This window comes from Fistularia commersonii, chromosome 1, assembly GCF_037954325.1.
Source record: "Fistularia commersonii isolate RoL2024-O1a breed Wild chromosome 1, RoL_Fcom_v1.0, whole genome shotgun sequence".
Classification (NCBI taxonomy): Eukaryota; Metazoa; Chordata; class Actinopteri; order Syngnathiformes; family Fistulariidae; genus Fistularia; species Fistularia commersonii.
Window position 1 is genome coordinate 24,935,758 of NC_141284.1, and position 25,130 is coordinate 24,960,887.

The 25,130-nt window shown below is 41.8% G+C and overlaps 1 protein-coding gene across 1 annotated transcript in view; it reads left to right on the forward strand.

Annotated features, from left to right (window-relative positions):
* Nucleotides 1–25,130, forward strand: part of pld1a (phospholipase D1a) — a 43,124-nt gene that overhangs the window by 5,750 nt on the left and 12,244 nt on the right. The window contains exons 2-12 of the mRNA XM_086156376.1: nucleotides 9,177–9,386; nucleotides 9,720–9,889; nucleotides 10,420–10,562; nucleotides 13,554–13,665; nucleotides 14,500–14,565; nucleotides 15,358–15,416; nucleotides 15,592–15,684; nucleotides 16,487–16,639; nucleotides 19,273–19,422; nucleotides 22,941–23,024; nucleotides 24,762–24,843. Of these exons, the coding sequence (XP_086012502.1) occupies nucleotides 9,209–9,386; nucleotides 9,720–9,889; nucleotides 10,420–10,562; nucleotides 13,554–13,665; nucleotides 14,500–14,565; nucleotides 15,358–15,416; nucleotides 15,592–15,684; nucleotides 16,487–16,639; nucleotides 19,273–19,422; nucleotides 22,941–23,024; nucleotides 24,762–24,843 (1,290 nt within the window). The 5' untranslated portion in view covers nucleotides 9,177–9,208. The remainder of the gene's footprint in view (nucleotides 1–9,176; nucleotides 9,387–9,719; nucleotides 9,890–10,419; nucleotides 10,563–13,553; nucleotides 13,666–14,499; nucleotides 14,566–15,357; nucleotides 15,417–15,591; nucleotides 15,685–16,486; nucleotides 16,640–19,272; nucleotides 19,423–22,940; nucleotides 23,025–24,761; nucleotides 24,844–25,130) is intronic.

Genomic DNA, 25,130 nt, shown 5'->3' on the forward strand with positions numbered 1-25,130 from the left:
TGTTGTGCCAGGTTTCTATGGCAATGGGTAAAACCAAACAATACTTCTCTATGTAGTGCAACTACATCACCACCTTGCTTAAAGGTTAACAACCATAATGGGAACGTGTCTCAGAATTTCTGTTGTCTTATGTGTGAGGCAGCTACAGTTTTGTGAAGATTTAATAAAACTAGGATATTTATTGAATGTTTTCCATGTTCTCCTGTCTTTGCTCTCTCTTCATGCTCTTCCCAGATTCTCCTACATGGGTTCACTGCGTGTTCTCCTTGTCCTCCTGCTTGGGCTGAAACCCCACCCAAGTGGACATTTCCAACACCATCTCCGGTGTCGTGCAGATTTCTCTAGGGATTCTAACATCTAGTCCTAGAAAGCATTCTTTAAAGAATATTGTTTGTTACAACAAGTGTGTTATGTTACACCCCGGTATCACCAGGATGTTCTACTTCAGCTGAAGAACTACTTTCGTCTATTCATTTAATGTGTACTCACTCCACCCTAGTGCAGGGTAAACTCAGCCCCTAAATGTTTTTGCTCCAGGCACTCGGTAGTTGGTTTTAGGACTGGAGCAGTAAGCGCATTTGTAATCCCTACTGCTTTGGTCGTAATATTTTTTTAAAAGCACAATGAGGCTCATCAATGAGTAATACCACCTAGATGACTAAGAAGCTCCAGAGACGTGGGAACCAATTCATTCTATAAACTTTAATTATTTGAACTGTCCACCAAATAATAAAGAATCAAGTGTCAAGTGCGTAGCCTGATATTCCACTCCATCATTTGGGCCACCAAAGCTGACGTCAGGTTTCCCAAGTCCTGGAGCTCAGACGAAGAGTGACACCAAACTTTTAAGTCTAACGCAGGAAACAAATCGTCCGCCGTAGTTTTGGGGTGAGATTATCAATATCGTCTGCGTCAACATGAGGGAAACGTTTTCTCAATGACATCTATGGTGAAAGATCACCAGTCCGACTGGTTGAGAAATCTCCATAGTAACACCTGAGTTAGGAAAATATGTCTTAAGTATCACTGCAAGTTTTACAATTGATCTCATTCTTTCCAAATATGACCGAATCTTTTGAGTGAGAGGAAGTTGTTGCGTTAACAGAGATATCTGTGTGAAATGAATGCATCAACTAATGCTGGACTTACATCTTAAGACTTTGAAAAGATTTTGAAAAGACTCTTGAAAAACTATCATCTCACATCTAGGGACTCCTTTTTAGAGTTTTAAGTCTCAGCCTAGTTTGATTGTAGTCTGACTTACATTTGAAGACTTTGCAAAGATTTTGAAAAGACTCGTGGAAAACTACAACTAGATTTCTTTCTCATCATGCTCATCTATTGATTGTTGATTTGGTCTTTACGGTGATGTAACCCAAAGACTTGCGACAGTATCACATGTTCGATATTGTCACAAACCCCAAGACTAGGCAAAGACTGAGCTATGACAGCGCGAAAACTGTAAGACTACCAGCTTACACTCAATGACCGAGATGACGGGAACACGCTTCAACTCCGGTAAGACTCCCCAATGACTCAAGTTTTCCTTCCGACTTCCAGTTTTAAGTGTGGGACTGGAAAATTGTAAGGTGTCAGCTTGGCTTTTGCAAGTACCGTGATTTTCGGAGTATTTCGTGCACCTGAATATAAGCTCTGTCGGCTATATATAAAATACTAAATCTATGTTTACATCTATAGACCGCACTTGTCCATAAGCTGCAGGTGTTCACATTGTAACATGAGATATTTACACAGAATTATGTTACACAGAAACTTTCTTTTTTTTTAGACTCTTCATTAAATACATACCGTAACATCCACAAATACGTACTGGACATACTTTATTTTGAACAGTGCCTGTAACAAGGCTGATGAAAAAGATTAATAATAAATAACACAAGGAAAAGTCCATCCATCCATCTTTCTATCTCCGCTTTTTCCTACTCTCGCTGATCGCTATCTTTGTCTTCCTCCTGCGCACTAAAGCCTTTAAAGTCGTCTTCTTCGGTGTCGGAATTGAACAGCCTCAGATTTCGCGGTAATTTCATTGGTCCGATGTGACCAGGCTAAGTGGTCATCATTGTTTAAGACGCAGTGTTCAAGGCGTGTGAAAAAAGTAGCTGCTTATAGTCTGAAAACAAGTGACTAAGCAGTGAGGTTAGGTGATTGAGTATCATAGGAGCCAGACTTGCCCTCTATCCCGGACTTGTACTCTTCTAGAGTCAGGAACAGGGCAAAAATCGTCCCACCCCGGACGTGACCTGGTCGCCCCTCTCCCCTCTGGTCGGAGGTACGCATCACTGTACGCCAGCATTACCAACAAATTAACGGCTTTTCCCCACAAGCCGTCACTCGACTAAACATTAATCCCCGTGACACCTTACATACCATGTGATACACTGACAATAATCACCACTTCCTCAATACAGATTGTACAAACTATATGTATAAATACACGGTTATCTAGATTTGATTAATCTGACTCATCATTTTACTTATTTGGTATATCACTAAACCACATTACACTTGTATGTACAGGGTCCTGTCGTCCAGTTGTTGTTTACCCGCATGAGTCCAAGGCGTTTCGGACAACCAGAGCCGGATTCCTTGTATGAGCTCACATGCTTGGCCGTCAAAGCTGGGAAAGAAATTTTACTGATCAACTAGAAGTCTGAGTTCTCATTCGTTACCAAAACGTACCAGTCTTTGCTTGGGGCCAATGAACCCTGGACTAATTTTAGTCATTACATCGAGGCCTAAAGACAAACGAGTGAAGTTGAGGGGAGGACTGTGAGAAAACATGCATTTGCTTATTTTAAATGTAGACCGGATTAGGTGGCATCTAGAGCTTGTTGATATTATTTGAACCTTTAATTAAGTCAAAAATGTGACTGTGGAAACAGTCCACTGAAGTGCTTTTGTGCTCAAATCACAACACTATGGCCTTCAATCGAATGTTTTAATTGGAAGTCGTAACGCCGGTTGCTTTTACAGGGCGGTTTGGAAACACTGGATTTTTCTGACCATAGTCCTTTCCTGGTCAGGCCTCGTCTTTTCCCTCCAGCCGCGGGTTTTTCCCATCACTTAAAGTACAAAGCAAGGAAACATTTGTTTACTTGTATAACAACACAGTTACGCGTCTATTTTTTATTATTTTAGGGTAGTTTATTGTTTCACTAATTAGTTAGTACAGGATTCCAAATGCCATATTCCTCTCCTCCAGCTCAAAGGAAGTGTGTCACTTTGTGTGTTTGTAATTTTTAAAGTTTTACAAAAGGACCTCCCTTTGTAAATCCAGATTAATGACGTATTGTTAATAAGTCATCGCTTGCAACATATTGATTGAAAGTCAGTTTGAACTGTTTTTACGAGACTGTGGTCAGGGTTTTCAAGAAATCCATCAAAACTGCAGTCAGATGCCTTTTCCTGCAGGAGGCTTCCTCTTTTGTCTTTTATAGCTGTTTATTACCAGCAGGAATCATCCATTCATTACATATCGGTAATGATTGCTCATCCTGCACACAGGGTCTGTATGGGGTCACGGACCCCATCTTATTTATCTGGAACCAAAAGAGACCTCTAGCAGAAACATGGAAAACATGCAAAATGGGGTTAACCAGGGGCCCCGTTATTTAGATTATCATGACTATGAACCCGTGGTGAATTCAGTTATTTAAGCGCCCTGTTCTCAGTGACTTAAAAGTACCTCTCAGGAAGAGCTGCTGACCGGACTCATCTCAGGGTCAGGTCGCAAATTTGAGAACCGAAGACCCGCAGGGGTGAGAAAGGGGGGGATCGACTGTGCCTCACAGCTCGACTCGGTATCGGCTCTCAGCCCGAAAAAGTCATCTGTGATCGCGGGTTTGTCAGCGGCAGGTCCAAAAAATCATTTTGAGTCTGCAGCAAGAAAGGAAGGTCAGTGTTGGGCCAGGTTTGCAAACTTTAACATTATAATTCTGACGCAGATATTGCAGTAGGGTTGCTTAAAATCCCCCCCCCCCCCCCCCCATCATTCCCAGCCCCATGTTGTGCTTCTTTTCAAGTAGAAGCTGTTCCACCAGATAAGTATAGAGGACTTGGAGTTCCCATGGAGCAGGATGACAGAGAGCTCCTCCCTGTGTCACGTGTCCGAATGTTACTTGAATAACATTTTCTTTCTCGTCGCCACCAAAACCTCCGCGTGTGTTTACACAGCACGTCAATTTTCCAACTAAACAACGTTTAGGACAAACGGAGGCGCGCCGAGAGAGTGAGAGGTGGAGAGGTTTTATTGATATTAATGTGTGAACTGCTTGCTGGTTGTTAAAACCCATCGCTATGACAACAGGACAGGAAGCAGGAAGCAGGCAGCGAGTGGAGTGAAAAGATAACTGGCATCAAGGTACATAGACAGAAGTGCTGGTACATGTGGATTAGTGTATGCATGTGGCGTGTGTGTGCGCGCATATATCCGGCATGCAGACATCCAAACCCAACTCAGCATTCCACGTCCCTCTGCATTTGCCCTGCGGGTGGGTCAAGCCTGTGGGAGGTCGCGGGTATTCTTAGAGCGGGGGAGATAACTGCCCTCACATAAATACTTCACTGCGCACCGTCCACGCACTCGGAAAAGATTTCAGCGAATCGAACTCCTCGGAACTGAGGTTCTCAGTTCATCCAAGTCTCGGTCGGTCGTCTTCTCGTTGTTCTCCTGGCAGCTGGACGTAGTTTCGCTCCGTGGTCGTCCAAGATTCGGTTCGGTTCAGAACCAAAGAAGAGAAACAAAGTCCAGCTATCCATTCTGGGGTTTCCTCTTTCAATAGGAGGGATCCTGGTTCGACTCCCTCAGGTTATTTCTCTGTGTGGAGTTTACATTTTTTCCATGTTCTCTGGTTTTCCTCCCACTGTCCGAAAACATGCAGTAGGTGAATTAGAGACCCAGAATTAGAGTTAGATTGCGAATTAGAGTGCTCAGAAATGTAAATGACAGAGTGAATGGTTGTGTGTCTCCATATTTGGTCCTGTGACTGTGCACCCCACCGACCCTGACATCAGCTCAAGTGGATTAGACACTGAACAAATGAATGAATGAATGAATGAAGCTGTGCATATATTTGCATTTGCACATCTTGCTCTATTCCAGGGGTGTCCAAACCTTTTGCGAAAAGGGCCATATTTGGTGAGGTGACAATGTGTGAAGGACGACCATTCAACGTGTCAACCGTTAACATAAAATGGAAATTAACTATTTCATAGAATGGCATACTTTTTATATCTTAACACAGAACACAAATCTAAAGTTTTTACCGAAATCACTCTCTTTCATATTTGAGTACCACTTAAGTGAGGAAAAAGTCTGTCGGGAAAAAAAAAACTCTGAAAGATTAAACACATCTAGGTTCATTTGTAATATTACATATTATTCCCTATTAAAAGCTTACTTAAACTTGTAATTTCAAAACATGGGAACAGGAAAATAACACTATAATACAGTTATATTGATCAGAAGTACAAAACCTTGTAATGCAAATGCTTTTTTTTTTTAATTATTTCACCTATTTCACCTATTTTCACCTTTAGATTCATATGCCATTTTCCTTCGGGATTAATAAAGTTGTTCTTATTCTTATTCTTATTCTTATATCAAAAATACAAAATAGAAAAACGGGCTGCCGGACCAAATTAGATTTATTTATTGATTTTATGACAGAGGCTGTGGGACGGTTTAAATTTGAACACGGGCCACATTTGTCCCGCAGGCCGGACTTTGGCCATGCCTGCTCTAGTCAGTATTCGTTTTCCCGTCTCCTTTGCTCTCAACCTCCCTCTGTACTTTCAGATCAATAATACAACCCCCGTCCACCACAAAAGGTATAGAAAATAACTGAATGAATGATTAGTCAGATCTGTCGGGTCACCATCCCTTTCCTTTCCATTTTTAACCGTTTCACCAGTACCTGGGCAAATCCTGGCCTGTTATTTCCGTCGCGGCAGGTCTGCCATACGACGACTGACCAATAGCCTTGGCGCAATATGGTATCTGGAATCCCTCCGCGGCGTTTGTCTAAAAAGGAGGCGGCCGAGGTCACTGCAGAGGCGGATTGAACGACCTCGGCGGGTCGAAAAGGTCAACAAAAGATCAACAAAAACCAGCAGTGACAGATTCGGGTCCCCCCGCTAGGATGTTCTGGCGGAGGGATGCCACTCTCTCTCAAAACGGGAAAAGCCTGCTTATAGGAAATACATTTTTGTACTTATATGAATGAATCTGTGTATATTTTTTTACTCATTTCATTTTACCTGACAAATCACCACTTTGCAAGAGGTGCACCATTAAAACCCTCGGACAGATTTGTTTGTTTCAGTTACTTCTTCGTCCACGTTATTCACAGTGTGAATGAAAATGCCTTTACAGCTCAGTGTCAAATCCTCCCCCCCTCCTTGTTTCAAAAAGAAAGACCGGGGGAAAGTAGACACGCTGCGCATCTCGTGCAGCATCAAGCAAAGACACTCTGCGGCTGCAGGGACCTGATAACTGCAGCCACATGTTGAGTGTCAACATGTCAGATCACGCTCTAGAGAGGAGCCGCTCACTCTCTGTCCCACCGTCAATTTTCCTACGTAATGCTTACTTTTTAGGCGTGTGTGTGTGTATGCATGTGTGTGTGTGTGTGTTTTGCCTCCAAACAGAACTGGTTGGCACCCTGTGCAGGTGGGAGGTATTGTTTTTTAGTACAAAGTAGGTTTTTATATTGGAGAGATGATACAGAAATGTGCTATAAAGTAAAGAGATTTTTTGTTGGGGGGGGGGTTCTTGCTGAATTTTATAATTCATCACTTAACTTTTCGTTTAATGCATTTATTTATTTACTTACCTGCTTATTTCAATGCTCTCTATCTGACCAAAACTTCTTTCCTGATCCTTGTCCGTCTGTCGGTTTTAAATTATGTAGCGACATATCGTCAATATGAAGCGACTGAATTTATATGAAACCCTGAAAAAAGAAAAAAAAATCTCATCAATCTATCGATGATAATTTTGGCGATTTATTCTACTTATCTAATTTCCCTAATCAAGGCCTTGAGTAATACTTTTTTGAACTATTAAGCGTCTAGACCTTCTGATGTGTCAGTGAGAGCAGAGCCGTGTTTTGATTTCCCTTGTTTCAGTGTTCCAGGCCATGTGATCCACACCTGGGTGCTTTGTTTCACAGGGTAAAATCTCCTCCAGTCAGATTTCTGACTCGGTACGTCTGGGCAGCCTCACCCTAACTCTGAATGTCCTGGAAAGTTGGATGATTGATCACATTTGTTTCAGATGTACTGATTGCAAGAATGATAATGTCAGGCTTCCACCATTGAACATCCCAATTCTACCCAAATGTGAATGTATGAGGGTTTTTTGACCTTATGTAGCCTTGTGATCCGCTGGTTGCCGGTCAATGGCCCCTGACAGCTGGGATGGGCTCCAAAGAAACCTGGATATTACATTCCATGTAGCCAATGCATGTTGTTGGTTTGAGTCCAGAGAAATTTAAAGAAATGGTTAATCTTTATATTTTCCTGTCATGGTGGCACAGGGAACGAATGCTTGTTCTTTGTCTGTTTGTCAGAAGTGCATAGTTGGTCATCATTCGATTTCCATCCCATAATAGTTTTAAAGGTGTGCCTAGTTTGTGTGTTCTCACTCCGCTGGTCCTACTCTTCCTACCGAAGACGCCGCACTCTTTTATTTCTTTGTAGAGTGGATTCAATGCGGATATTTGACCCGTTACATAGAAGTTCCTCTTGGAGCACGTGATAATCTCACGGCGGGATGTTTGAGGCCGTCTTGCGAGGAGGTGGGATGTTCTTCATGTGCCCGTGTGGGTTCTCTCGCTATAAATTTCGAGTTTCCATACACTTTTTGATCAACTCGGGCCGCGGGGTGCGATCCGTGCGGCTGAGGATTCAGGTCGTCTGCAGTGCTTGTCAGCGGACAAAATTACTCTGGAGTTCAGTTAAATATTTGGGTTTCAAAAGATCCCCGTGGAAAATCTTAATCTCCGGTTAATAGTAACCCTTCATCTTCATTCCTTGACTTCATCCCTCTCTCTTCCGGACTCTCTTTTCTGCTCCATCAAATGCTAGTGGAGCGTTACCGAGCGTGCCGAGAAGCTTTCAAAGATTTTGCAGTGGACTTCTCTCTTGGCTGCAATGTTCAAATGATGTCTGCATAGAATGTGGAACCTGGAATGTGGCATTTTTAAACAGGTTTGACGGGTTTATTGCATCCCCAAGAGCTGTTTCCAGACAAATGTTTTGAATTCACGCACTCCGGGGTGTGTTAAAATCATACCTTTCTGGAACGACAGAGCGCCATATTTCACCGCGATCGCCCATAAATGTGTACTATGTGCATTGACGTTCAAATTACTGACGTGAATTTTCTTATTTTTTGCCAAAACAGGATGGCCTCAAGGCCACATGGTAATAATAGCTGAGAAAAGCTGAGAAAAAGAAGATTCCATGCATTAGTTTACAGATATTTCATTGTTTTCCAGTTTTTTTTCCATTTATTTTTCACTTTTTGTCAGGCTGGTAGTTAATGGTGGTTTGTCTTTTTGGGCCGCTGACCTGTGCAGAGGTTATATCTTGAGCCACAATCAGAAGAACTGCCTTAAATCCAAGGGCTGGATAAGCTTGGCTCCCGAGGGACAATATTTCTGAGTCTAAACTAGGGGAGGGCAAACTACGGCCCGCGGGCCACATCTGGCCCGTTTGTCTTTTTAATCCGGCTCGCCAAAGATTGGTACAGAATTCATACTTGATGTGGATGATTGGATCAATGAACGTGGGTGCACAAACTTGAGAATTTCCCCGAGCTGAATGACGCGGATTGGCTTTGTGATTTAACCTTTACCGTGGACGCATGGACACATGAATTAGCTGTGCGTGAAGGTTCAAGGGAAAAAACTGTTTGTGCATGAAATGCAAGAAAACGCCAGAGCCTTCAAAACCAAGCTGATTTTATTTTCAAAGCAAATGTCAGATGAGTCTGAAATGTACTGTGAACAAATGTGTTTTTTTTATATACATATATATATCAATGAGCCAAAAACACACCTGGTCTAAACTAACATTTGTTTTGGAAGTTTGTAATATTTCTATCCAAATCCAAACCCTTGTCAAACTTTCTCTCCCTCCTTCTCCTGTAGATGAGCCCTGCTCAAAACCCGAGCTGCTAGGCATGTTTGGAAAAGCTCCGCTAACGACGAGTAGCCTTGACCTGGTGAACTCTGAAGATCCCGTTCCAAAAACGGACCATTACGACTGTATCAAGATGGCTGACCTTGTAGAGAGCTTGGACACCAGAGAGCTGGACCTAGAGGAGGGAGAGGAGATCGACAGTGAGGGAAATTCACTGGGTGGGTATTTGTTTGCTTTCTCGAAAATCGAGCATCCCTTTTATAAACCCCCTCCAGCCCCGCAGCCAAAAAAAAAAAACTGAACAGTCGTTGATATCAAATGATAGAAACTCCCCAGAAGGTTAAGATTCCATCCTGTAATGTAGAAAAACAAGAATTAAACTGAAATCTGTGAGGTCAGGCTTTTATTTTACATAATTTGCATCTCGGGAACGAGTGCTGCGAACAGGAATCTTAAAACATAGGACGATCTTCATCCGTGCAGCCCACTCGCTCTAAAACCGGCCTGTGCAACTCCTACACTTCGAAACACCGCCTCTCTACCTCTCCTAGGGGACTGTCGTATCCCGTTTTCAGCGGTGTACGCCACCGTGGGCTTCAAGGAGGCCACCGCTAAGGTCTACCTGCCCACCGTTCCCGTCACCGTTCGGATCCTGGAGGTGGAGAGGTTCACCACCGCGCAGGACCGCTTCAACCTGTCTCACCAAAGGAGCGTCAACAAGGTTACCTCTCCACGCTGAACACTTTTTTTTTTTTCTTTTGCCGATCGACCCGTGAGTTTCCGAATAAACACTGAAACAGATTTACAGTGTTCACATCGGTTTTCTTCCTGGTTATGCTTTTATTTGTCATTTATAAAGTTGGTCCAAAAAAAATACCTATTCCCTCCTGGGGAAAGCAGTCCTGTTCTGCAAGTACCGTGAATGTGTATTTATAATCTGGAGTAATGGAGGCTAATTATTACTTAATGAAAATAGGAAATAATAATAATATAACTAGAACAACAATGATAATAATAATCACGGTATTATGACGTATTATGGGGTTGGATAAATGCTTGCAATTTAATGATTTTGAAAAATGGAGACGGGCTTCAGTTTCAGGCCCGATTTTGAAAAAATTATTAGTTGCCACAGTGTCGTCATTCAGAAAAGCTACTGTTTGCCTTGAATCCCTCAGAGCTCATCGTAACATAAGAGAATTCTGTCTTAGAGTAAACTTTCTCCTTTTCTGTGTGTGTCTGTTTGTGTAGTCGCTGCCTGCAGTGTTTAAGATTGAGCTCAAGCATGGCGAGTTCAACTGGTTGGTTAAGAGGAAGGAGAAACATTTCATGGAGCTGCACAGGGAGCTGAGGACATACAAGACCTTCATGAGGATACCGCTGCCGTCGCGCAGGTCGGCACGCAAAGACCTTTACATTCCTGGCTTCTTGTGTGTGTCAGCACTTACACACAAAGATGACACTTTTGATAGGCATCAATACACATCCATGTATAACATGAGGACGCTACAGTTATAGCTGATACACAATGCCACTTTACTGGAATCAGCTAGAAAGCTGAAGTGATTTTTTTGCCCCCGGATGATGGCTATTTCTATATTTTGTATTTAATTAGCGCTTAATTGTATTAGGTTAGCGCTCCTGGCTTACAGCAATAAGGTCCCTGGTGTGATTCCAACAAGGAGCCTTTCCTTAGAACCTCGGTTTCCTCCCACAGTCCAAAAACATACAGCAAGTTAATTGTAAAAAAAATTGGTAAAATTGCCCCAAATGCGTGTGAATGATTGGGTTACCTGCTAATACGTCTCTCTATGACTTGTGAATGAGAGGGTTACTATATTTTCCGCACTATGAAGCGCATCGGATTATAAGGCGCACCTTCAATGAATGGCCTGTTTTAAAACTGTTTTCATATATAGGGCGCACCCCAATATAAGGCGGATAGAATAGAAACTACTGTAATGGCTGGGGTTGTGTAATGCATCCGCTAGATCAGGGGTGCCCACACTTTTTCGCCTTATGAGCTACTTTTCAATTGACCATGTGAAAATGAGTTGAATATATATTCATTTATATATCTACTGAGTATACTTAATACAATAAATTTTTGTGGGTCTTGCATAACTGCATGAACCCTTACGGCCCACTACAACAGAGTACTTTTTTGGTAAATATCTTATTCTGATGACTTGAATGGATTCAGCCGCATAGTTGAAGTTAGCTGTGAGAAAAATGACTGCTGTCCCGACAGCTGGGATTTTAGTTCCTTCACCTTTCTCCTTCTCGGCTCGCTTTTCGGAGGGAAGACGGTGTCGTAGTTTTTATGAACGGTCTGAAAATGCCGCTCCACATTTCGCTTTTCGGTATAGCAATAGCAGACCGGCAGATGAGGCAAACGCACTTTGAAAATGACATTGTAAAAAAAAAGTCAAGTGAACCTCCCATTCGGTATGGAAGAGATACGTTTTAGTCTTTTTACTTGGTCCACTTAATTTTATACCCATAAGTTTAGAAGACATAAATTGGAGGCTAACCCGCTAGCTTGGTAGAACGCGCGTTTACGTGCACGTGCGCAGTGACGCCCGTGTCAGAAAAGGTCAGATTGGACAGACCGACTGTCAGTCAAATTTCAGACTGAGGTTGATCGGCTGGCATCTACGTTTTAATGCCACACTACCTTTGCGATCAACCGGTAGATCGCAATCGACTTATTGGGCACACCTGCGTTAGATTAAGTTGCTCTAAAGGGAATGTCAACAAAACAGTCAGTCAGTCAGTCAAACTTCATGAATAAAATACAAACCAACATTCTGACAACTCCGTTCACTCCCAAAACAAGCTAGTTCATTCACAATAAGGTCCCTTACGTACCAGTAACTCTTACCGGTATTTGCGCCTTCATTGAAAACAATGTTTTGACGCTCTCTGTTCAACAACCCACTGTTCGAGTTTATCCTCCAACTGTAACCATCTCGCTTTGTTTCCTCGGAAACTCTGCTTAGTCTTCTTTACTCGCCGCAGGTCATCTTGTCGCTTCCTCCACTTCCGTACAATTGATTCATCAATGTTGAATTCTGTTGCTGCCGCTCTATTCCTGTCTTCTATTGGGTGACTGATCGCCTTGAGTTTGAACTCTGCGTCGTGAGTGTGTCTCTTGAAAGGTGCCATTTTGGGGTCTTTATCACACTTTATCACACTTTATCACACGGTGTGGGACTGGAATTCCCCTTTACCGTTTTCACCGCTGCTACTTCGGCGACGCCCCCTGATTACGGTAGCCATGATTAACCGATATTGATCCATAAATAAGGCAGATTGGATTACAAGGCGCGCTGTCGGTTTTTGAGAAAATGAATTGAGTTCGGGATAGCGGTGTAGATGAATGAACGAATTAACCTGTGGATGTACTTTTTTGTATGTTTCTTTCCCTCTCCATTTTTTCCTGCCTATCTCAATGCTTTTTGATATTACTTTCCTCTTTCGTTTCATTCTCTCGTGGGATTTGGAGTGGTGGGTGGGGGTTTGTGTACAGTTTTGTTGTATTCCCAGGTATTATCCTTCTCTGTTGCCGATGTAACATGAGGCGAATAGAGTTCGCTGATGTCCGGCCAGAAATTTGAGGCTTTTTTTGGGGAGAACGACAGCCAATATATGACCGCTTTGAAAAATAGGGATGAGATAGCTTTGACCAGGAGTCAGCGACCCTGCAGGAGCCTGAAGCTCTTTGATACCTCTGATGTGGCTCCCTGTGGCTTTTGAAAATAATTAACAAGTATTTAATTAAAATGTATTTTTTTTAAATATAATTTTAAATTTGAAGATAAGGACCTTCTTGTGTTTAAATATTTTTGTCGCTCTTAATAAGTGACTGCACGCGCCAGTAAAAGGATGATAGCACCCAGAGAGAGGACGGCATTTTCAGTTTGCTACCTGTGGATAATTTAAGTTCGGCTTTTTTTTTTTTTTTTTTTCACAAAATACAAGATGGACTCATATAATATTTTGCTTAAAAGTAATCTCCAACTCGGAGTTGAAAATGTTCTGTTGCATTGAGAAATGTAATTTTATTTTCTCTGCAGTTGTTCATTAATTAACCCTCATATTATGTTAAGGGTCAATTTGACCCATTGGGTCAATGGGTGAAATGGGTCAAATTGACCCATAACATAATATGAGGGTTAAAAAAAAAAAAATGAAACATCTATTTTGTCTAGCCATAGCATAAAGGTGTTAGGCGCCGTTTTAAATTTCAAAATGGTTGTGTGTCTCCCGTTTTTTTCTTTACCGTGGGGAAACGGCACAGAATGGCTCCTTTGAGTGGTAAAGATTGCTGACTTTGACTTCCATGAATGAGAAGCCTTGACGTCCCTCCTTGTCCGTCTCAGCCACACCGTCAGGAGGAGGACCGTGAGGAAGAGCGAAGTGAGGGAGATGCCCTCCCTGCCCCGGGGAGGAGGGGACGAGCTGGTGCGAGATGAGCAGGTCTCCAGCAGGAGGGTACATCACAAACATCTTGTTTTGCTGTCTTTTTTTTTTTTTTCTGGTGTGTGTTTGTCCATCTTTATTATAGCTTGCAAGAAGTCAAAGCACACCTGGTATGTTGCCATGGCACTTAAATTCCCTGTCAGCTAGTTCGCCCTCTAAAAGGACCCACTGCATATGCATGTCTGCGTGTGTGTGTGTGTGTTTATTATTAGTTTCAGAGTCAAAGCAGTTTTGCGTTATTTGTGAATGTGCTTTTTTGTTTTTTTTTTCCCCGAGAAATGCAATTCAAGCTACGCTCGACAGCAGCTGTGTTTGCTTTGCTCGCTGACATCAAATTTCCTGCCTCGCGTTTCCACGCGCTCGCTTCCGCACTTCTTATACTTATCCGCTCCCAGATCCTCTTGGAACTTCAGTTATGGCAGTAAGAAGTCGTTGGTTTCAACCTGGTGGCGATCACGCAGCGGATCTCAACCGTTTCACATTTCAAGGTCCACAACACTTTGGTGCAAGACCGATGTCGTACATCTTGAATCGAGCGGGGAAAAACTCAGTTCGCCGTTGAATGTGAAATTAATCTCTCCATCAGTTAACAATTAAAACGACTAATCAAATAAAGCCGGGTGCGTCCCGAGAATCATCACGATCATCGGGGTAATCACGCGAGTGTGTGTGTGTGTGCGCTAACTGAAAGCCCCTCCAATAATTCCTTTGCAGATGTGCGTACTTTTTCTGTGTGTTTGTGTTTGTCTGTGCATGTATTTATACAATCTCTCTCCAAATTTATATGCATAAATATCACTGAAATACCCATAGTGGCCAAAACATAGTGTGTGTGTGCTTCTACAGAGACAATTAGAGGACTATTTGAACAAGCTGCTGAGGATGGCTTTCTACCGCAAATATCACCATACTGTGAGTAATTGGACTGGACACTGCAACCTCCACACGACCTGGTAGTTAACCTCGAAAACTTTTAAATGATGCTTCTCTTGCAATTTTTTCTCGACGTGAGCCAGTCTCTCCCGACATTTAGATTGCTGGGATGTGATGTTTTGGTAAATATTATTAAACGTGGCTTTTAGTTCAATGCCTTTTATGGTGGATCACAGTTGATAGAGGAATTTTATCATGCTACCCTTTGAGCTAAGACTTGGGAAAGTCAAGAGTGAGCACTTATCATTCTTTCCATCCCGTTTGTGTGCATCAAGTTTGGCATCAGTGTCTTCAGCCCACTCGTGCTCTTCTCAATGAGCACGTTTATAGAGCAAAATAATGGTTGTAAAGCCCAGTGAATCATTGTAATACCGATGAAAGGATGATTTAATGATTTTTTTAAGCAAGTTTATTAACTGCATCTTGAGCATCTGGCGTCTGTCTATACATAAATATATATATTTGGGTAAGTACAGAAATATCTACCTCTTTGTCACTCAATATACATATTAAACTTTATGGCGGAAACAGTCAGAAACAGGCTTACACTATGTTTAGCCATAGAGATGTGCTGTGCTTTAATAATGCTGTGTATTTAACATTTATTTTAACATTAATACCCGATGATAAACACATCTCCGTCAATTACACGAGCTTGCGTGTCTTCGAATGGGCCGTATTTTCGCGGATGTATTGTTGTTGTTTACACCTCAGTTTACACCAGGGTCACTGTGGGAAGCCTTTTTGTCGTCTCTTCCTGTCTGTCCTCAGATGGAGTTCATCGATGTCAGCCAGCTGTCTTTCATTCACGATCTGGGGCCCAAGGGACTGTGAGTATTTCTGTCTTTTTTTTTTTTTTTTTTTTTTTCGTCCGTTGTGTCTTCGAATGCAGTCCCGTATCACAGCCGTTCCAAGATTCTTTTTGGAGAATTTTCATTTACCAGCATTCAGACGCTAGACTTGCCTGGTACGTCCTTTTTACATCCCGTTGTGTGTCTGTTTCAGAGAAGGGATGATTTACAAGCGCTCCGGAGGACATCGGATACCTGGCATGAACTGCTGCGGCCACAGCCAGGCCTGCTACCGTTGGTCCAAACGGTACGATTTTAGTATTTCAGTAAAAAATATTGCCACGTCGAAAGAACCTGCTTTCAAAATCTGAATTTAATTGTATATTCTGATGGCTAGTTCACCAACCCCCTACCTTCGTCCTCATCCAATTCCTGTTTATGTTATAATTTGTGTCATGTGTCACATTTTTTTTGGGGGGCGTTCCCAAGATATTTCAGTTCTTTTAGTATTGTTTATCTAATGATATTTTGATAAAGGTTTTGTCAGCTCCTGTATTTACTTCTCTTCGTAATTGAGCATTGTCAAAATGAATGTCCCTCTGAAGTTGCAAATGTGTCAAAAAAATGTGGGCGTGATCAATCTGTGCTCAAAAGAAATTAGAATTATTCACTGCGACTCAAAGTCGTCGGTGTGGGCGGGAAAACACAGCGGAGGAAAAGAAAAGGAGGTGTTAACACAGAGTCGCCATTCACTGCAAATGGAAAGACGTGATGATTTATTACACGGTATTTCTGGCGAGCTCGTCGGTTTAGTCACGTGATTTGATTTAGAAAGTCAGACTCAGTCGAGGCCAAATTGTTACATGAGCACTTTTTATTGTTTTTATTTTTTTTCTAAGGATAAAACAAACAAAACATAAATATCCCTCTCAAGGCCCAGTAGCAGCAACTCCCCCCCCCTCGACGTGACGATACCCTTCCTACGCGCTTTTCTCAAAAGAAGTAATGCACGGAATACTTTGCAACCATCACCGGTGATCCACCGACGGAGAAGCCGTGCTGTTTGTGGTCATGGTGGAATAATGGCGGGTTTTTTTGTTCACCTTCAGCTGGCTGGTGGTGAAAGACTCCTTCCTGCTGTATATGAAGCCCGACTCGGGGGCCATCTCCTTCGTGCTGCTGGTGGACAAAGAGTTCACCATCAAGATGGACTCAAAGGACACAGAGACCAAACATGGAGTCAGGATCGACAGCTTGTCCAGGTTACCTTTCCGTGTGTGTTGGTTGGACGTTTAGCGCTTTAAATTCAGCAGAGGACGCCCCCTTATCCGGTCGTCACAGTTGGACGGCATAGGTTTCCCGGAAGCTGTTGTTCTTTTTCCCTCCGGCTTGCAAAATTTGGTTCTTTAAGAGGGATTTCCTCACAAAAGTGTCATAGTTTGAAAAGATACGCGAAGAACCGGTGTCGGTGTGACGCCTCTAGTGGCAGGATTTATTGTGTGGTCTGTGAACCGCCTTACGAGGTATGGAGAAAAGACACAGCTTGCTTTTCTCAAAATTAAATGTGTTTTATAACGTTCATTTTATCCCAAATCCCCCTAGATGTCATTCATCAGTGATATCTAGTCACTGTCACTCAAAGGCCATGTAAGAGTTACTTCTTTATAAACATCACCTTCGTTATTAGTTGAAAATTTGAATTAATGTCCATAATCTCTCTTGACCCACTGATAAGTCGATCAGTCCGTAAGATGTCATACAATCTAAAGGCAGTTGATTGGTGGTTCCCAGAGCCAGAATGACTTCATGACATCTGCACTGAATACTGTCTTTTTTGAAGATTTTGAAAATGCAAATGCTCAACCACCTGAAATTTGATCAGGTAGCTTATGTTTTCCCTAAAACATGGCTGCTTGATGAATTATCAAAGAGGTCTTGGTTTGATTTCCAAAGTTGAGAGCCCGTTGACAGCCGCCAAATCACGATAGAGGTCATAGATGATAGAATGCAGGGAAAAACTATCTTGAATAACCTGCATTAAATTTAACGAACTGCCGTTGAATGGGTCTTGATTGTCAGGGACCAGATTTTCACAGTTAAACATGACATAATAATATTACATGTATGTATAGAACATTTTCCATCAAAGTGCTGTAGAAATGAGTGTAAGAGATTAGATAGACGGCAAACATTTAATTCATTTATTCTGCATATCCTGTTCTGAGGGGTGTGATGGGACTAGGGTAGGGGTGTCCAAACTTTTTGCTAAGTGGGCCATATTTGGTGAGGTGAAAATGTGTAAATGAACTATTTCATGAAATTTGTCATTGCAAATAGCATACTTTTTATGTCTTAACACAGAACGCAAATCTAAAGTTTTTACCAAAATCACTCTCTGGTTCATATTTTAATGCCACATAAAGTGAGGCAAAAGTCTGTCGGGAAAAAAAAACGTTCTGAAAGACTAAACATATCTAGGTTCATTTGAAATTTTACATATTATTCCTTATTAATTCTCACTTAAACTTTTAATTTCATATGTGAATAAGAAATTAACACTAACAGTGTTAAGAGATATTATTCAGAAGTACAAAACATTGAGGGCCACCTGAATTCTTCTATAACTCATTATCAAAAATGAGAAATGCAATCTTTTTCATGATTTCAATTTTAGTCTTAGATCAAATAATCAAATGAGAAAAATTTGATTTAACTATTGATTTTATGACAGAGGCTGCGAGCCGCTGTAAATTTGAACATGGGCCGCGTTTGGCTCGCGGGCCGGACTTTGGACATGCCTGGGTTAGAGACTTGCAATGAACCAGCTGAATATTTTGGGATTGTGGGAAGAAACCCGTGCATGAATACTCCACACAGAAAGGCCGGTTACCATCCTGCTGTGAGGTGCAGGCACTAACCACTGCGCCACCATGCGCTGCGAAAAAAATCAGATGAATTAAAATAAGTAAATAGCATGTTCGCGCAACGATAAGGGCTTCCTCTAACAGCAAGAACATTCCTGGTTCGATTCCAATTGGGGACCTTTCTGTGTGAAGCGTCCATGTTCTCCCTCATGGTTCTTGTTCGCGCGGTCCAAAAACATGCTGGCAGTTCATTGGCAGCCCTAAATTATCCAGACAGTCTCTTTCCGGATCTCGGAAACAAAAGCCCACCACCCTCGGAGCGCAACACGTGACTTCACCGAGTCAGATCGATAAAGATGGGGACCGAGTGAAATTGTGGTAAAGACGACGCTGCCTTGCAGGTCCAAGGTTCATTATTTATTCTTATTTCTGTCTTGGTTGAGTTCACAAGCAAGGAATTCGCTGATAATCAGCTCTCGACAGCAGCCGGACCAGGTGTTTGTGTGTCCAGTCCACCTGAACCGTCTTGGGTCGGACAAGGGGACGGGTTTTCCAAAATCTAACGTGCCTCACACCGTTTGTTTTGTTTTCAGGTTGATTTCCCGACTCTGACCAGTGTTGTTTTAACCCTCGTGCGATCTTAACATTGTGTTTACTCCCGTTGTCCTACGGGTCAAAAATGACCCATAAGACAATCTTTGAACCCTAGTGGTGTACAGCCCACATGGAAACATAAACAAAAAAGAAGTATCACTTCTTCTAATCATCGGGTCTCTTTAAGAAAAGTCATAAAATTTCAAGTTGGAAAAAAAAAAAAGGTAAAGGTGTTTTTTTCTACAGCTAAACATGGTAGTGGGTCACTTTTGACCCGCAAGACAACTCAAGGGTTAAGTTAAACCTAATGCGGAAAATAACAGCTTCAACCCTGATTTAAATTTATTTTTACCAGCAATTTTTTTTTTTCTGATATTTCATCCCCTCGCAGACATGGTTGCGTTTATTACATCAGTGTTTGTCTGTTTATCCACCAGGACTCTGGTTTTCAAGTGCAGCAGCTACAGACACGCTCGCTGGTGGGGTCAAAGCATCGAGACCTTCGTGAGGAGTAACGGAAAGGCTTTCCTCCGAGACCACCGCTTCGGATCCTTTGCGCAGGAACAGGAGAATATTCTGTCCAAATGGTAACTAAAAACGGCGGGAGCACATGTGGCACTGTCACGATAATACAGTCAAAGAGGAATAAGGGCTTTTCTGAACTATTAAGTCAGATTTATTTATATGGTGAAACTTTTGGGCGGCCTTCTGTCTTGACCGGTCGGGATAGAAAACAAAGAGTGTGATAGAAACAGCAGGGGGGGGGGTGAGGGTTGAGACGCACAGGTTCGCTGATCTCTTCCTAATTATAAAAGTAGCGCTAACTCTGACATAGTAATACTTGACATGATCCAATAAAAGCTTTCTTAAAAGGAAGATCCATGGTGGGCGCCAAGCGGGCCTCGTGAAACGAGTCAAGGGACTCGGGAGAAAATATGAGGTTACCAACGTGCATTAATGAAGGGGCAGACAGGATAGGAAGGGTGGAGGGAATCAGAGAAATGCATCATAACTCGGGGCCAGCAAAGCCCAGAAGTATAGTTGGGTAGCATGAGGATGGACGGTGAAAGCAACCAAATATTATGCAGAATGGAATCCCTTTTAAATAGACTATTAGTATAAATTCTTCTTGTGCATACTTCACCTAATCTTGTTGTAATCTAGTCTATTTTAGGCAACCCGCACAGTTAAATCACATGCAATTGCAGCGAAATAATGCCGATACCAGGACAACTAACCTAATTTCGTTTCCATTTGCCCGCTTGGAATATTTAAGTCCTCTCTGAGTCATTTCGTCCTTGCGTCAGGCCTGGCCAACAACCACAGACCCGCAAACCATTAAATCCAGGCTGGGAAATGTTCCTCTTTCAGCCTTCGCTTGGTTTGTACAGTTTGGAGAAAGACATATTCGATAATCTTTCATTATCATTCGGGATATCTCACAGGCAGGAGGCAGCTTTCGAACGAAGACAATAGGGTTTCTGTTTTAAGTGGATATTAATGCTTACTCACTCCACATCAGAAGAAAAGGCTGACGCAGAAACAGCCCAAAGAAGTCATGGATGTGTCAGTATTAAGGATTTGTTGAGGGCGCGGCGTTATGTAAGAATCAACATGGGAAATTAACCAAGGATACACACAACAAAAACAAACCTAATTTTGCCCTCTTTCCGCCTTTTAGATATTACATTATCTGTGTGATAGCGGCAGATTATCTTTGTTGTCAGCACAGAGCCTGAGGGCGAGATGGGCTTGCAGGTCTGAGAACTATCAGGGAAAAAAAAAATTGAATTTCTGGTCAAATGTGTGCAGGCTGAGACTTTTCGAAAAATCAATCATGAAGTTGAATGGCAAAAATTACACCATCCTACCCTGATTGATTGATTGATTTATTCATCCATTCACTATCAATACATAGTTGGAGCCTCTCCCAGTTTGGACCGGCTGCCATTTCATCTCAGGGCCAAACATTTACTTTCATTCACAAGTACTATAGAGACATATTGTGCAAGTTTGCGCTCTCTTATTCACACATTTTGGTGATTTTGGGGTCTCAAATGAACTAAACAGAACAGCGGGAGGAAATTCTCCAGAGAACATGCAAACTCCAGAGAAAGGCGTCCTGTTGGAATCTGACCAGGGACCATCTTGATGTGAGGCAGAAGCTTTAACCACTGCCTTCCTTGTTTCATTTTCTCCAAATTCCATTGATAAATAGCTTTGCAGATACTGAACTAAGCCCTTGAGAGACAAGTGAGACTATTTTCTGACCATTTAAGGTTTATTTTTTTCATTGACTGAATATTTAAGAAATGTACCCACACTCTCTTGTGGTCCAAATGAGTATTACAATAAGAGACACACAACAGTTAGCGTCACAAATCAGAAATGTCTTTCCAGATGTCCATGTTTTTGATATACAGTACATGTTGTGAACATAATCCCGCCGATAAATGGTCTCAAAAACCACAGTAACAGGGTTCCCGGTTCAATTCTGACATTCTGTGTTGAGTTGGTTTGTTCTCCCCGTGTCTGTGTATTCTCCAGTCAAACAACCATTGGAAACAAACTGCATTCCAAGAATTAGGTAGTAATGGTTAAGTTTTGGCTTTTCTTAAGAGAATATCTATATGTACACCATTATTAGGCAACGGTCAGTGTGCAGAACTGTGAAATGAAAAGCAAAGATTTTCCCATCTCACTTGTTTATTTTCACTTGTTAAAGTGAGAATAATAAACAAATCAAAATTTCCAAAAAGTGTTGATGAAATTTCTAAAAAACAAAATTCAGTGACCAATATAGCCACCCTTCTTTTCAATAACAGTCACAAGCCTTCCATTCACAATCGGTCAGTTTCTTGTTTCTGGCCTTTACTGGCCAGCCATGGTGCACTTTGATGCATGCGATGTCTTGCATAAAAATCTTCATTAAAGGATGCAGACCCTTTCCTGTAACACTGCTTGAAGAAAGTGTCTTCTAAAAATAGGTCTGAGAGTTGACTTTGAGACCATTTTCAACCTGAGAAGGTCCAACTAGCCAATCTTTAAGAATACCGGCCCATACCGGTACCTCTTTGTTGTCATCTGAGTGGACGTAGAGCTCTGTGTCCGTTACTGATCCGACCACCGGCCCATCCATCCATCTGCTCCGTCAAGAGTCACTCATCTCAACAGGCCACAAAACATATGAAAAATCTGTCTTTAGATATTTCTTGGCCCGTTCTTGACATTGCAACTTATGTGTCTTGTTCAGAAGTGGTTGGGTTTCAGCCTTTCTCACCTTGGCCATGTCTCTGAGAACTGAACTCGTACCTTTTGACACTCCAGGTAGGTTGCAGTTCTGGAATATGTCAACACTAGAGGATAATGGTTTCCTGGTAGCTTCATGTTTGATTCTTCTGAAATCTTTGGCAGTTCATTTGCGTCGTTTCTTCTCAACACGTTTCTCGGGACCCTGTTGACTATTTGCAACAAAACGTTTGATGATTCTTTGATCACACCCTGATATCTTAGCTATTTCAAGAGTGCTACATCCCTCTTTTAAGACTTTTCACAAGTTTTAACTTTTCAGAGTCTGTTAAATCTGTTTTGGTCCATTTTTCCTGAGGAGAAGAATCTGCCTGATAATTATGCACGCCTTGATATAGGGTGTTGATCTCCTTAGGCCACACCGTCCCCCGTTACGTAAATACACATCACCTACTATGCATTTAATCTAATAAGCATTCAAGTTGATACAGCTTGGAGCTGGAAATTATGGATACAATGATGATCAGTTGAAAATAATCACTTGCCTAATAATTGTGCACGCAGTGCATGTGACCAGGGCCTCTTGGCCAATGGCAGCCAGGATTGTCTCCAAGGACCCAGAGTGCAAGCAAGTTGACGAATGCATGAATCTATGCTAACATCGGGAGCGACTTGGGGTTGAGCTTTATGCCCGGAGGTACTTTCACATGCAGACAGTGAGCCAGGATTCAACACATTGGAGGGACACCTGGTCCACCAGCTGAGCCACAACCGCCCCTGGATTGTCCTCATGTGTTGGCTGACTCTTGCACATGTGGGTCAAAAGTTACTCAGTAACTTCATTTTTCCTTTCCAGGTATGTTAACGGAAAGACTTACATGGAGGATGTGGCTGACGCCCTGGAGGAGGCCAAAGAGGAAATCTTCATCACAGACTGGTGGTGAGTTTCCACATGTATTTTGTATATAAACGTGCACGTCGTAGATTTTGATCTGGTTGTGTTTTGGTTACAACACGGATAGGAACGGATTACCGACACTGTGAACCCACAGAGAAAATGATGAATATCTTGAGTTTTAAGGACTGAGCTGGTTGGTAAGAGGGTCTAAATAATTAAATGTTTTATTTTGGAGCAAATTTTTTTACGTTCCTGCTATATCACGCTAATAATGCTATGAAGTATAATCATGCACTTGACTTTACTGGACAGGCTGCATGCACAGTGCTTGTTGTCAGTGGTCTAATATTGTACTTCACACGGTTACACATTACATTACGTACCACGAGTCCTGGCTCCGCAGCGGGTTTGGCTGAAATGACAGCGTCCTGTCGCGGCGACCAGAATAGAATGACTGAGAGATACTGCGTCCTCGTCCATTCACACGTCTCCTGCCTCCCCTCAGTTGTTTTCTCCAGACAGACACGGGCCGCGGTCCTTGTGTAACACGTCATTATTTTCCTCATCCCATGAGATTTTTACGTGTATCGTAAGGATATCATTTCCAATTTTGTGTGTATGTGTCTATTTATTCTTATTTTTATGTGATTTATTTTTTTGCATCACATTTTTGAGCTGAGAAGACGGTGCTGTTTGTAATCTAGCACAGGGGTAGGCAATTATTTTGGCTGGCGGGCCACATTTCTTTTTTAATTTTTATGCACGGGCCAACTAGGTAGCATGTGAATTGAACAAAATGAAAAATTTAATTGAACTATTTTGATTTTTTGGCATTTGATTTCAACATTAAAATCATTAACGGTCATATAAATGTAACGACATTATTTCGCATACAATCATCCATACAAAATTAAACAAAAGGAAAAAACAAGGAGATTCTAAATTCAATATTGATTGAAGATACCTCTTAAAATATTCAAAGAAAATAATTTTTGCGGGCCGGATAAAATGGCAAATCAGCCATAAAATGCCCAGGTCTGATCTAGCAGGATGTAGAGTTTATGACTTTCCTCCTTAAAGGACTGTGTTTTCAGTAAAAGAGAAAACTCGGTATACTCCATCATTTGAGTGTATGCCTTTACGGCTCAAACTGGAATGGAGAACAAAAACCTGTCTTCAACCAAATTGATTTTTTTCAGCATATGGCCATGATTTTAAATGGCAGATACTGTTGCGCTCTGTGCTATTATTATACCCTGTGGCACTTAGGGACGGTATTGCAAAGATGTAATCCAAATGTAATGTAACTGGGCGAGGAAGTGTATTTATATTTAATATCTAATTCACTGGGATGACCGTCTATATTATTTTCATTTAAGTTTGATGTGAAGTCCTCCAATTGAACATAGACACACTTGGTCCTAAAGGTTTAGACGGTAAAAGCTGGATATGAGACTATCTAGCTGGGAGAAATCCCTATGTCTCAAGGCAGTAATCACATGGCTTATGGCCTTAACCAATCAGGCATCAGCATGTATAACATGAGCCAATGGTATTTTAGATATATAAACATTGGAGTTTGTGACTCATGACAGTATCATTGTAATCATCATGTCCTGTTTGTCATATACTGAGTGGAAGAATGTTGATATTCACAGTGCATCCTTCAAATCGTTTTTTTTTTTTTTTTTGTAACACCTGTCTTTCACTGCAGTATTTGCCAGTAATAGATAATAATACTCTTCTCTCTTTTCCCCTGCTGGCTTATCTTTCCCTCAGGCTGAGTCCAGAGATCTTCCTAAAGAGACCAGTGGTGGAAGGCAACAGGTGGAGACTTGACTGTATCCTCAAACGCAAAGCAGTACGTCTGCATTCCTGCATTCGATCGCAAATAGAATAGCAAACCTACACAATTCTTCCCATGTTCTGGTGTAATATCACTCATCTACGTCATGGCTTTTTGCTTTCTCTCATATTGAAATGAAATCAGTAATTGAATTTAGGGATATTTATTTTTTTTCTAGATAAATTTGAAAAATTAGGAAATTAAGTCAGTCAAAAAAATATAATGCCCCAATCCCCCACTAGAGTTCATGTATGAGGGGCTTATGAGAAATTCATGGTTCAGGGTATTTTGCCAAAAGATTG